The sequence below is a fragment of the Macaca mulatta genome, chromosome 2 (genome assembly GCF_049350105.2).
Source record: "Macaca mulatta isolate MMU2019108-1 chromosome 2, T2T-MMU8v2.0, whole genome shotgun sequence".
Taxonomy (NCBI): domain Eukaryota; kingdom Metazoa; phylum Chordata; class Mammalia; order Primates; family Cercopithecidae; genus Macaca; species Macaca mulatta.
This window is the reverse complement of record NC_133407.1, coordinates 115,578,779-115,591,422: the sequence shown is the minus strand read 5'-3', so window position 1 is coordinate 115,591,422 and position 12,644 is coordinate 115,578,779. Positions and strand designations below refer to the sequence as shown.

Here is a 12,644-nt window from a genome sequence, read left to right as displayed (position 1 = left end):
CCAGACGTGGGTCTGGATATGTGTGTGTCCACATACAACAGAGTGTGTGTGCATGTGTATTATGTATTTTCACACACACGTATAGGTCTGTATCTGTGTATTTCTGTACATACACTTATGTGCCCATGAGCATATGTGGTTATATGGATAGGACTATGTGTGTTGGTGCCTGTGTTGTGTGTATCCTTACATGTATATGTGTATGTGTGCAGCCAGGAGTTCTGTACAGGGCAGAAGAGTTGCCATCCCTTCACAGTCCTCTCCTGGCCTGGCTTAGATGCTGCTGAACACTGGCCCAGGCAGGCACCCCACCAAGGGTTGGGGAAGAAGCTGTCCCAAAGTTCAAGGGCAAGCAGAGCAAGTCTAGGTCTCAGCAGGCCTCCATCGGAGCACCTCTCCAGCCTAGTGGAGCTGCTCTGGGCAGAAGCTGGCTTACTCTCCAGCAACAGGCACCACAGACTGGAGTGCCCGGCCCCTGCTCAGCCCTTGCTCATCCCTTACAGTGGGATGTGAGACAGACCCATAATAGAAAGCCACCTCCTTAGCTTAGATCTGTGCCAGCCTCCTTAGGGCCAGGAGGGCAAGAAGCTGACCCTCCCCTTGCCTCAGCCTGTCCATTAGAAGCGTGGTGGCCCGTTTGCAAGAAATCCATGGGCACTAGTGGGAAAAGGTAAATCTGTTTCTCAGGCACTTGAACTGTTCCTGATGACACAGTTCCTTGATCACCCAGTCACATGAATGTGTGTGTTGGGGGGAAAGGGGTGCACACTAGCTCACATCTGCTCTTAAGGACCTTCAGCTCCTCCCAGAGGAATAGCAAAGGGCCATGAAACATGCCACCATGGCGAGGCCTTGTGCTGCCAGGAAGGCCCCTTCTCTGTGTGGTTCTGAGGTTGGATGTGTGCAGACAGGGAAGGCAGCTCCAGATGTGCCTCGTGGGTTCATGCCTGGCAGTTGGCTGAATGCGATGAGAAGGGATGGCAGGAGGAGGAGCAGGCTTGAGGCAGGGCAGACTTGCCCCTGGGCGTTCCGGGTGACAAGTGTAGTGTGGTGGTGGATGGTGGTGGGTGGTGGACAGTGACTATGATAGGGTGTAGAGCAAAGATGGGGTAAGGAGGGGACAGGCGTCCTTGGAGCACGCAGCAGGGAAGCTAATCTGGGCCTGGATGATCAGAGGAGGCCCCTGTGCTCAGAGACTCTGAGCTGGGATCCGAAGGCAGGCAAAGGCTGAGGGTGAAAACTGTCCAGGCAGGGGAAATACCTATGCCAAGGCCTGGGGCTGTGTGGGAAGGAGAGACAGCCCTCAGAGAGTTTAAGCATGTCCCACCTGCACTTCCCCTCCCCCTCCTGAAACCAGATCATCCCCAAGGACAGACCTTTTCCGGCAGCCTCTTTCCCACTCCCCCACCCTGCCCCTCAGGGAGACCCTAGTGAGCTGGACACCCCTCATGGGAGCTGCAGGTGAGGGAAGGCCTGAACCCTAAAGGCAGGAAAGACCACATTTCTAAAGAGGAAGAATGATTCCAAGTCCTTGGAATCACCCAGGGCACCTGGTTCCTGCCAAGAAAGACCCTCTCCCTTGAGGGAAGCCCACCGTTGCCAGGCAAGGCCCCGGACAGGGACAGCTCTGGTCTCTTGCCATGTGACCACAGGCGAGTTCCTGCCCTGCTCTGGGCCTTGTAAGTCTGGGATTGAGGGTTCTTCCGCCTAGTGAGAACCAAGACTTAGGGCCTTTCCTCCAACCTCCTCCAACCTCCTCCAACCTGCCCAGTGGGGGCCCAGGGTCCTGCTGGCACCTCAGGGGCTGGTTAATTTTCCTGCCAACCCTTTGCTTCCACTGTCACCCCCTCTCCACATGCTCCCCCTTCTCCTGAACTCGTCCAAATCTGTCTCTCTTTACCTCCCTGTTAGAAGACGCCCTCTCCTCCTGCTGCGGGAGCTTTTCCAGTTCCACACATTCTCACAGATCTCTCCTCCAGGGTGTACGCCCCGCTAGAGAAGTCTAAAGGGAGAGAGACAGGAGTCATTGCAGGCTAATGCGAGGGATGGCAGGGCCCCTTTCCTCTCTCCAGGGTAGTTCTTCCTCTCGCGTGGGTCGTGGGATCTGGGGAGGCTCAGAGGAGGCTCCCATTTCAGCTGTTCCCTCGCTAGTGAGAGCAATGGCCCATTCCTCACCAGGCACTCAGAACTAAGTGTGCCTCAGTGCCGTGGGACATGCGCCCAGTCTCACTTGAGGACAGCATGAGCCTCCTGTTGATGTGACTCTGGCCTGCCCCTCAGGGATGTCACCCTGACTTATTGGGCAGTTGACACCTTCTTGAGCTACCATGGACCCGTCTGGGGAGAGAACACCAAGACCAGTCTCTTCCCTAGAGAAAGAGGAGTCTCTGTGCACCCTGTGGTAGGCCTGGGGGAGTGCCCAGACCGGCATCCAACCCCATGGTGGAGCAGAGGGGAGAGGCAGCCAGGCCTGAGTGGAGGACGGAGGCTCCACTGTTGTCACTCCAGCTCCAGGCAGGCTGGTGCTCAGGAGGCCCTCAGCAAAGCTTGCTGAGTGAATGGTGCACTGCTCAGCAGCTCACCCTTCCCTGGGAGTTCGCTCAGGCCTCTTTTTTGAGTGCTGCCTCCATCCCTGACAAGCAGCATCCAGCCTGCCAGCCGAGAGGCCTGGCTGCAGACCATGTCCTCCCAGTCGGATGCATTCATAGATGGCTTGGGCTCTGTCCACACTAGCACTCTCCTACACTGGGAAAACCGAGGCCCAGAGGGAAGAACCGTACTCAGGTCACACGACACACCTGCAAGTGGCAGGACAGAATCTGGGTCTTGCCCTCTTGGGCCCTGGGAGCTCTTTCCACAGGCCTGGGACCCCCAGGACAACCTTGGGCGGAGAGTTGCTTCTCCTTTCACACTCTGAGAGTGTGATTGTGGGAGAGACCCCTGCTCCTCTGGGACACAGCCCTGTGGCCCAGGATGAAACCCTTCAGAAAGACTATCCCTCGCTTGAAAGACGGGCAGGGACTGCTCCTGAGCCACCCCTTTGCGTGCCTTCTGGTCAGAGGTTAGCGGAAAGCTCAAATCCTCGGGGTTCCAGAGGCCCTCCCTCAAGCACCACCGCTCCCCCACAGTCAGGGATGGGGGCAAGGTGTCTCAGAGCCGACCAGCCTCGGGAGGAGTCGGGGGGTTTAAGCCCCAAGGAGGGGCACCCCGCCAGGCAAAAAAATGGACCAGACAGACAGCAGGGCCCAGCCTAGAGCTCCTATCCTGGCTCCGTAGGGAAAGTACTGCACGTCCTGCGCAAGCGCGCCGCCCAAGTCGAGCCGCTTTGTTCTAGAGCTACCTGCGGGGTCCATTCACCTCCGCTGCCCCGCCTGCCTGCAAATCGACACACAGCGCTGGCGGAGTCCCCGCCCACTTCCCCGCGCTGGGTGGAAACCGCGGCGGGCCCCACCTCCCTCCGCCACCGCCTCTTTCGGCCAGGATTGGCCTTCTGCGTGGCAGGCGCCCGCCTACCGCGGAAGTTGATTGGTCCATTGAGAGGGAGGCTGGGGAAGGCAGGCTGATTATAAAGGAGCATTCCCCTCCCACCGGCCCCGTGGAAAAAGTCACGTGGCGCTTCACTGGGCGCCTGTCACCACCCCGCTTGTAAAGCTTTCTTAAAGGGCTCGCGTTCCCTTCCCAGAGCTGTTCCTTTCCAGGATTTCTCCACCCCTGCCCACGGAAGGTGGCACGGCCCTGAGTCTTCCTACCCCGCCAGTTGCCCAGGTCCTGATTTCCCATCAGGCCTGCTGGCGTGAGACGCTCCCCCTCAGGTCTGGAGCCTGTGACCGTCAGGAAAACGATGAGGTCCCCCGAAACGGTGACTGCCTAGCACAGTGCCTGGCACGTAGTAGGCGTTCAGTTCCCACTTGTTGAATGAACTCGATGACAAAAAGAATGAATGGGATAACAGGCGGGAGGAGGAGAGGTTGCTCAGCTTGACCACCACCCCCCTACCACGCCCCGTCCCAGAAAAACTATGCTCTTGTGAATGTGGGGTGGGGGTGCCAGGCATAGGACGCCCCCAGGGCCGCTCTTCCCGTAATGTCCAGAAGAGCTTGGGAGCACGCGCAGAGTGAACCCGTGAGGGCGTCTGGGCCGGAGCCCCTAGGCGCATCGCAGTCAGCTCCGGGCTAGTCCAGGGGGCGACGGTGCGGAGGCGGCCGGGGAGGGCCCGACCGCTGGTCTCCGGGGCTCGGGTCGCGAGCGCGCCCGCGTACCCCGTGGGGAGGGGCGGTGGAGGCGCTGCGCCTTTAAGCCCGGGCGCCGGCCCCCGCGGCCCCGCCTTCTGGAGAACGCCTCGGCGCGCGGCCGCCGGAGCCGCTGTTTAATTGGGGCTGTCAGGCCGCGGTGCGCGCGGAGGGCCGGGCGGGCGGGACGGAGGCCGGGAGGCCAGGAGGCCGGGGCGGCGGGCGCGCAGCTCGGCGGGAGGCGGGCGCCCGGAGACGCGGCTGGGGCCCGCGCGGCCGGGGCGACGTCCCAGGACAGGGCTGCCCGGCCCCGGCCCCGGCCCCGGGCCGCCCGCGGTCCCCATGAAAAACCAGCTCCGCGGCCCCCCAGCGCGGGCGCACATGTCGACTTCGGGGGCGGCGGCAGCTGGGGGCACCCGGGCGGGGTCCGAGCCCGGTGCGGGGTTGGGGTCCGGCGCAGGCACCGGGGCGGGCGCGGCGACGGGAGCAGGAGCCATGCCCTGCAAGAGCGCCGAGTGGCTGCAGGAGGAGCTGGAGGTGCGCGGCGGCGCGTCCCTGCTGCTGCTCGACTGCCGGCCGCACGAGCTCTTCGAGTCGTCGCACATCGAGACGGCCATCAACCTGGCCATCCCGGGCCTCATGTTGCGCCGCCTGCGCAAGGGCAACCTGCCCATCCGCTCCATCATCCCCAACCACGCCGACAAGGAGCGCTTCGCCACGCGCTGCAAGGCGGCCACTGTGCTGCTCTATGACGAGGCCACGGCCGAGTGGCAGCCCGAGCCCGGCGCTCCCGCCTCCGTGCTCGGCCTGCTCCTACAGAAGCTGCGCGACGACGGCTGCCAGGCCTACTACCTCCAAGGTGAGGGCAGCACCGAGACGCCTTGAGGGATCGGGGCCCCCCGCGACTCCCTGACGCTCCCCTTGGAGGCGCTTTCCTCTCCACGCGCTCGGCCTGCCCCGCTGGGCGCCACGTCGTCCCCGGCCTGCATCCGCCCTCCTGGAGTCGGGTCCCCACCGTGTGGTTTGGCAGGCGCGGGGCTCCCTCTGCGCCCCCTTTCTCGGCACGATTCGAGTGGGTGGAACAAACTTTCCCCTGCCTGGGGTTCTGGGGTTTCCTGTTGATGGGGCGACAGTAGTGCCTAGGCTCCGGTGGAGCCCCTTAGAGGTGGAAGGCGCTGCCTTCCAGAACCCTAAAAGCAGCAGGGCGCCCGAGTCCAGCCTGGAATTCGTGTTTCTGGAAGGCCAGGATCAGGAAGGCACCTTTCATAGCACCATCCTCATCTCCAGCGCATGGAGACCATTTGGGTTGGGGTCTCCTGGATCCGGGAATTGCTCCTTCCACCGGAGAATTGCCGCCTCTAGGAGGCGCTTGGGGTAGGGTATGGGCAGGGACCGTTGCCCTGGCCCGGGTCTCTCGGGACCCCCAGGTCCCTAGCCTGATGCCGCAGAGCTTGCAGAAGGGAGAGGCAGCACCGGGGGGCGAGTGGCTGAGGCCGGTGTTTCCAATTAACATTCCAAAATGGCCTCTTGCTGGCAGCGGGGCGGGCGGGAGGGGAGGGGAGGCCTGCGGCACCCTCGGGCGCAGGGCCCATGCCTCACTGCAAGGGGCTCCCCATTTCTCCTGTCCCTGTATTGCCCCAGTGGCCCTCCCCCGCTGCAGGTCCAAGGCTGGGGAGGCTTGTGTTCTAAGGGAGGATTCTAGAGAAGTGGAGCCAGGACCCCCCTCAAAAACCTGCCCCTGCTGGGGGAAGGGGCCAGCCAGTACCTTCCCACTACCCTCCCCAGCTGTAGTTTTGGGGCTGGGCAACCACTAGACTCCCATTCAGGAAGCCCAGGACCTCTCTGCCTCTTATCTGAGCCAGATGTGGCTCTGGCACCTGTGGTCTCATCTATAAGAGGAGTTTGCCAACCCACTGGTGCTGGCTAAATGGGGTTGTCTGCTTTTCTTTACCACTTAGCTGTTACTGAACACCCATGGATGCTAGGCGTGCGTGGGAGCTGCAGAAGAGGAATTAGCTGGGGCCTGTCCTCAAGTGCCCTAAAGCTGGTGGCATGGCTGGGGGCCCTGAAGTGTTATGGGTACCAGTTTGGAGTCCAGGCATGTCACTTCACCTCCTGGGGCCTCAGTTTCCTTGTCTGTGAAGTGGTCATGGTTTAGATAGAGAGAACACAAGAGAGGGCACACGTGTAAGATGCTTGGTATGGCCCATGCTGGCCGTTGATGTTGTGGTGTTTGGCGTGGGGAGTCCTGGCCATCTCTGGTCAGCCCATCTGGGTTGTGCAGCCCATCTGGGCTCTCACCAGCCTCTCACCCAGGCCCTGTCTCACTCCGGACACAGGTGGTTTCAACAAGTTTCAGACAGAGTACTCTGAGCACTGCGAGACCAACGTGGACAGCTCTTCCTCACCGAGCAGCTCGCCACCCACCTCAGTGCTGGGCCTGGGGGGCCTGCGCATCAGCTCTGACTGCTCCGACGGCGAGTCGGACCGAGAGCTGCCCAGCAGTGCCACCGAGTCGGATGGCAGCCCTGTGCCATCCAGCCAACCAGCCTTCCCTGTCCAGATCCTGCCCTACCTCTACCTCGGCTGCGCCAAGGACTCCACCAACCTGGACGTGCTCGGCAAGTACGGCATCAAGTATATCCTCAACGTCACACCCAACCTACCCAATGCCTTTGAGCACGGTGGCGAGTTCACCTACAAGCAGATCCCCATCTCTGACCACTGGAGCCAGAACCTCTCCCAGTTCTTCCCTGAGGCCATCAGCTTCATTGGTAGGTTCTGTGTGCTGGGCAGGGGGGGTGGGCGCGTCAAGGTGTATGCAGGACTCTGGGTGGCGCCCCCACCTGACTGGGTACCTCTGGGCCTGTTGAGACCTGTGTGTGCCCTGCGTGTGCCAGCGTGTGCCCCTGGGTGTACCCATGCCTACTGTGAGTCACCGAGTCCCTTGGGCCCCTATACCTGTTGGGGCCTGAGCAGTCTCCTGAGCCCTGAGCTCCCCCTAGCTGGCAGCACCTCATGGGCTCTCTGCTGTCCAGCTCGTGTTTTCCTGGCTTAGATGTTGTTTCGGGCTTAGCAAGCTGAAACATCACAGCGCGCAGACCTCCCACGGGTCTCACTTGCTCCACATCACGCCTCAGCACACGTGTCTCTCCAGGATGGGGTTGTCATATTGCCTCTTTGGGCTTTAATGTGTACTTAAGAGGGCTGAAAGGTAGCCCTCCCTGGAGCCAGAGGCACACCCCAAACAGGCAGCTATTGAAATGTGGTGACCGCTAGCTTGGTCAGGCTCCAGATGCTCTCTGCAGCCTGTAGGGCTCGCTTGGAGTGTAGGGAGGAGTGTAAGAGAAGGTGGAGTGGAGAAAGGCCTTCCCCAGAGCAGTGTGTCCTGCCGTCTGGCTTAGTGCCCTTTGAGTCCCTGTATCCCCAGCCTCAGCAGACTCGGGTCCCCTGCTGGCTTTACTCTTTGGCCACCTGGAGGCTGTGAGACCACAGGTCATCTCCCCTGGCCCCCTGGCACGGGGGCTCAGGATGAATGTAAACGCTCTATCTCTGAGCCTGGTGACCCAATGTTTCTGCCCAGCCTCCAGTGGCAAGGTGTGGGGGTGGCCTGGGCTGTCTTTTCCCTATGGCGGCTGTGTCCAGTGGAGGGCGTTTTGGTGTCGGCTGGGTTGGGCTAGCTTTAACAACAGGAAGTGGGAGGCTTCCCCGCCTCATCCGCTTACTGGGAACCAAAAGTAGGTGCCTGGCTGGGAGGAAGGAAGGAAGCTGAGGCCTGGGGGAGGGGCTGCAACTGGGGCTGCCTGGAGCTTCTCAGCCCTGCCCCCGACCCTAGGGGCTAAGAGGGCTATGGGTGCTGCCTCAGCATTTGAACTCCCCCAACAAGGGAGGGGGAAAGAGAGAGGAAAGCAGGCTTTGCCAGGCTGGGCCTGGCTAATGGGTACCTTTATCGTTCCTGAAAGTTCCTCCCCATCTGGGTAGGGGGACCTTTTTCCTCATTTGACAAGTGAAGGAATTGAGGCCCAGGCATCCCTTAGGAGTCAGTGGGACAGGATCAGTCACCAGCTACACCCTGAAAAGGCCAAAAATAAAGCCAGCAGAAAACAGACTTTCTTTGGATCACCTGGAGGTGGGTTTGGGGGCCAGGCGTTCCTCACATCCTGGTGTCACCACTGGAGGCTCATCCCAGCACACACTTCTCCCACCCCTAATCTCGAGGTCAGACCACATAGCTCCACATGAAGCCACAATGTCTGTCTCCTCGACAGATGATCCTGCCCCAGTGCCTTAGCCATGGGGCCCCCTGTCAGTCCCTGAGTCTGGAGGAAGCACCTACTGTATGCTTAATCCTTGGTACCCTTGGTTGGGCGGGGACGAGAGAGGAAGCTCTGTCAGGACAAAGGCAATGAAGAACAGTGGGTGAACCCATGTGTCATCTTGTAGGAAGGCATTGATTGAGTGCTAGCTGTGTGCCTGGCTCCCGGAGGGTTCAGAGTCAGGGTGGTGGGGACATCAAGAACCCCATGGCTGCCTCTTGTGAATCTATGTCCCTGGCACAGCTGTGGCACACAGAGAGGCAGCTGCCCCAGGGTCCAGGAGAGATTACAGGACTGAGTTGTTCAGTAGCTCAGCCAGTATTTATTGAGCTTCTGTGTGTCAGGCAGAGGAGTCTGAGGGTGGCACTGGGGGAAGCTGGGAGGGTTGGAGGGGAAAGGGAACAGGAAGGTTGGCCGCATCCAGTCGGCTGGGGTAGGAGATATCACTGGCACATGGGCCTCTGTGGAAGGTCTAGCAAGTGGCAGGGATGGGGCCCATTTAAGCACGCCTCACTTATGAAGCCCCATCACAAGTGATAGTGTGGCCAGCATCGCAGTCCTTGTGTCTTAGGAGCTGGAGTTAAGGCCTTGGGGACTAGCTGGGCAGAGCGAAGTGCAGGGCCAGGCCACTTACTTCCTTCCAGAGGAGCCTCCCTCAGGCCACTTTCCTGGGAGACTCTCGGGTACAACCCATGGGAGCAGCTCCAAGAGAAACAGCCCAGCCCCCAGTCCCAGGTCACGGCCTGGCAGCAGCGGGTGCTGAGCTAGGAGGAGCCTCTGTGTGGCCTTGGGCTTGCCAGTTTGTCTCTGTGTCTGCTTCCTCATTGATAAAATGGGCTTACTGGCCATGGTGCAGATGACCCAAGAGGATGCAGGTGATGCCCGTGACAGCAGTCGCAATGCACATGGCAGTGGTAGATCTAGCCATGGTCACAGGCATTACAGTAGTTCATGTTTCTTGACCCCTCACAGGTCTTTATGAGACCACTGTACATAAATAGGCCCATTTTATAGATGAGGAAATTGAGACACGGGTGTCCAGTGCCTTGGGGCTAAAGTGTGCAGAGCCCTCTCCACAGCAGTGCTGTTGACCTCTATTCCAAGTTGCTGCTCTACCCACACTGGGCTTGGCCATGTCCCTCAGGGGTCGGGCAAGACCAGCCAGCGGCCATGCTGCCCTCTGTGTCCCAGCCCAACTTGGCCACCCATGTGGGAAGGCTCCCTGAAGGAGGCACCTCCCTGACCGATGTCGCTGTGTTTCAGATGAAGCCCGCTCCAAGAAGTGTGGTGTCCTGGTGCACTGCCTGGCAGGCATCAGCCGCTCAGTGACGGTCACTGTGGCCTATCTGATGCAGAAGATGAACCTGTCACTCAACGACGCCTACGACTTTGTCAAGAGAAAAAAGTCCAACATCTCGCCCAACTTCAACTTCATGGGGCAGCTGCTGGACTTCGAGCGGACGCTGGGGCTAAGCAGCCCGTGCGACAACCATGCGCCGAGTGAGCAGCTCTACTTTTCCACACCCACCAACCACAACCTGTTCCCACTCAATACGCTGGAGTCCACGTGAGGCCTGGTGCACGGGGGGCATGGCACCAGGCCCCTGCTCGGCTCTCCACAAGGCTAGGTGGGAGAGCCCAAGCCTGCCACCTCTGGCCTGAGGAACCCCCAGATGTCGCCTGTGCCCAGAGACCCAGGCTGCTCAGTGTCGGAGCGCCCCTCACCATCCTTGGGGGCGGGGCCCGCAGGCAAGGTCTCCCTCTGCAGGGCTTGCTGGAGAGGCCTGGGACACGTGGCTTTGGGCGTCCACCAGGGCCTCATCCTGTCCAGGACGCTCCTTTCTGCTGATGGCCCAGCCAATTTGGCTATTTTTTAAAGACACATCCACGGACCTGAGTTTACTTTTTACTTTTGGCAGGTAAATCCAAGCTCCCTGGAGCACAAAGAGTGTTTGAGCTCTTCTTGATTTTTTTTTTTTTTTTAACAAAAAGTGTTATTTTCAGGCTACATGCAACAGTGGATTGTATAACCCAGTATTTCATCCCTTTCCTGATCCTGCGAGAGAGAGAAATGTTATCAGTTTTGTTTTTCGTTCAATTTCAAAAAGCAAGTATTGTGTTTGTTTTTGTTTTTTAATGGAAAAGACAGACCCCATGTTGACCTTGACCAAATGCGTTTTGCACATGTGTGAAGCCTCCATTTCCTCGGCGGGCCCTTCTTGAAGGGGTGGCTTACTGCTCTTCAGGTATTGGGACCCCCAGTCGTGCCGCCTCCCACCCTTGGCCCAGTCTGACTTGGCCCTGCATTCGCCTGTGATGACTGCTGCAAGTTGTGATTGGTGGGCTGGATGGTGGTCTTTGCATTTTCTGCCCTCTCATCCATCCCTCTGGTGGTCCCTGCAGACCTCCCTGAGGCAGAAGGTGGGGAACCCGGGTCCCTGCCGCTGTCCCGCAGAAGGTGGGCCGCAGGGGGCTGCCAGGCAGTAGCATTAGCCCTCTGGGCTAGGCCCCTAGGAGGGCCTGGGCTCTGAGCCCTTTTATATACTTAGCCACTACTTCTGTCTGTCTGTTTCTCTCTCTCCCTCTCCCTCTCCCTCTCCTCTCTCTTGTTGTAACTGGGAGTGGAGGCCCAGTGGCTGGGGAGAGCTTAGGTGGTGAGACCCAGCCCTACCTCCAGGTTCTTCCCTCTCCCTAGCTGTCGCTTTGGTCTGGCTGCCACTGGCAGCCCCCTTGTCCCCTTGGAAGCTTGCCCTGCCCTCATCTTGCCCATGCCTTCTACTGCCAGGAGACTTGCACCCATTTCAACCCTAGGGCAGGGGCAAGTGGGGCAAGGGTGGACCAGCAGAAGGGGGGTGAGGCTCTGTTCACTTCCCCCTGCCTCCACAGAACAAAGCCACGGATTCCGTTATCTTCCTCCAGTTTTGTTCCTTCTCCAGCCTCAGTTTCACCAGGTGTCAGGACTGCATGAGGGCCTAGGGCAGGGAGAGGGGTCGGGCCAGGGTCCCTGACGGAGCAGCACTCAGCATGTGAGTGAGGCCACAGAAAACTCTGCCCCACTGCTTCTTACCTCACAGGGGTGGTTTTCAGGGATTCTTAAGGCAGCAGATTAAAATCTTGCCACAGTCGAGAAATTGACAACAAGCTTCCATGCTGTACATGGTTCTCTTTTTCTCTCTTTTATTTTTAAAATGAAAACCCAGAAAGATGCGCCAGATTTGTATAAATGAGGGTATGCCAGGAGGTGGCCAGTTTTGCTTTATGATCTTATGAAGGAAGATTTGTGACCCTACATATATATATACACACACATACATATATATATCCCGAACCAACAACGGGACTTTGTTTATATTGCAAATAAATATTATTTTTTCTTTAAAATGAGTCGTGTCTGATAAGGGCTTGGGGCCTGGGAAGGAGGTGAAGGAGCCTCGACCGGTGTCCTAGTGCCTGCTCTGTGATGCATTGGCCTGGTTCTGCTTGGGGTCTGCTGGGCACTTGCTTAGACTAATCAAGGTGCCCTGCAGATGGGAGGGAGCAGCCAAAGTTTCTGGATGAAGCTGGGGCAGGTGGCATTTCCCCAGCCCTTAGGCACTGGCAGGCAGACGCATCAGGGCTTTCTCTGTGGGCTTCTGCTGAAATCAAGGCTTGGAGAGGTTGTATGGACCAAGTTCACACAACTGAGCCCTGACTCGCCCTTCATTGTCCAAGGCTATCTGCTTAGGCATTGCCCAAGTTGCAGCCCCTAGAACCCTAACCTTTTCTCTTGCTGCTGTGTGGATGAGAGAGGAGAATGTGCATTTCACCCTGCCCCTGCAGGTCCTGGGATGTCAGTGGGCAGTGAGCAAGTCAGCCCTTCTTTGCTTCTTAAGGGCTGGGTGGCCTTGGACAGGTCCCTTAGGGCCAATTGCACCTGGTTCCTGAGTGCTGTTCAGCTTTGTGGCATGACGAGCACATTGTTGGCCTGGGTTCACAGGGAGGAATCAGGTGTGTACAGGGGAGGGTGGGCATCGGCCTCCGTCCAGGCTCCCCTGGGGGTAGGGTCTAAGTAAGGCCCTGGGCTAGATCAGGGAGGAGGTCTGGAGAAGGATGGGGGCCA

The 12,644-nt window shown here is 59.1% G+C and overlaps 1 protein-coding gene across 2 annotated transcripts; it reads left to right on the top strand.

Moving 5' to 3' along the window:
* Positions 1-4,368: 4,368 nt before the first annotated feature.
* DUSP7 (dual specificity phosphatase 7) lies at positions 4,369-11,926 on the top strand. Of its 2 annotated transcripts, XM_001091142.5 has the most exons (3): positions 4,369-5,088; positions 6,569-7,003; positions 9,809-11,926. In XM_001091142.5, the coding sequence occupies exons 1-3, from the start codon at positions 4,572-4,574 to the stop codon at positions 10,114-10,116; spliced, it is 1,260 nt and encodes a 419-aa protein (XP_001091142.3). In that variant the 5' UTR covers positions 4,369-4,571; the 3' UTR covers positions 10,117-11,926. The 2 variants fall into 2 exon arrangements, with proteins under 2 accessions (XP_001091142.3, XP_077849110.1); XM_077992984.1 differs by lacking the exon at positions 6,569-7,003.
* Positions 11,927-12,644: the final 718 nt, after the last annotated feature.

Excerpts from the sequence above, each read along its gene's own strand:
- DUSP7 (XM_001091142.5), top strand. The coding sequence starts at position 4,572 with ATGAAAAACCAGCTCCGCGGCCCCCCAGCGCGGGCGCACATGTCGACT. Across the intron at positions 5,089-6,568 it reads CCAGGCCTACTACCTCCAAG|GTGGTTTCAACAAGTTTCAG; the intron begins GTGAGGGCAGCA and ends CTCCGGACACAG. Across the intron at positions 7,004-9,808 it reads TGAGGCCATCAGCTTCATTG|ATGAAGCCCGCTCCAAGAAG; the intron begins GTAGGTTCTGTG and ends GCTGTGTTTCAG.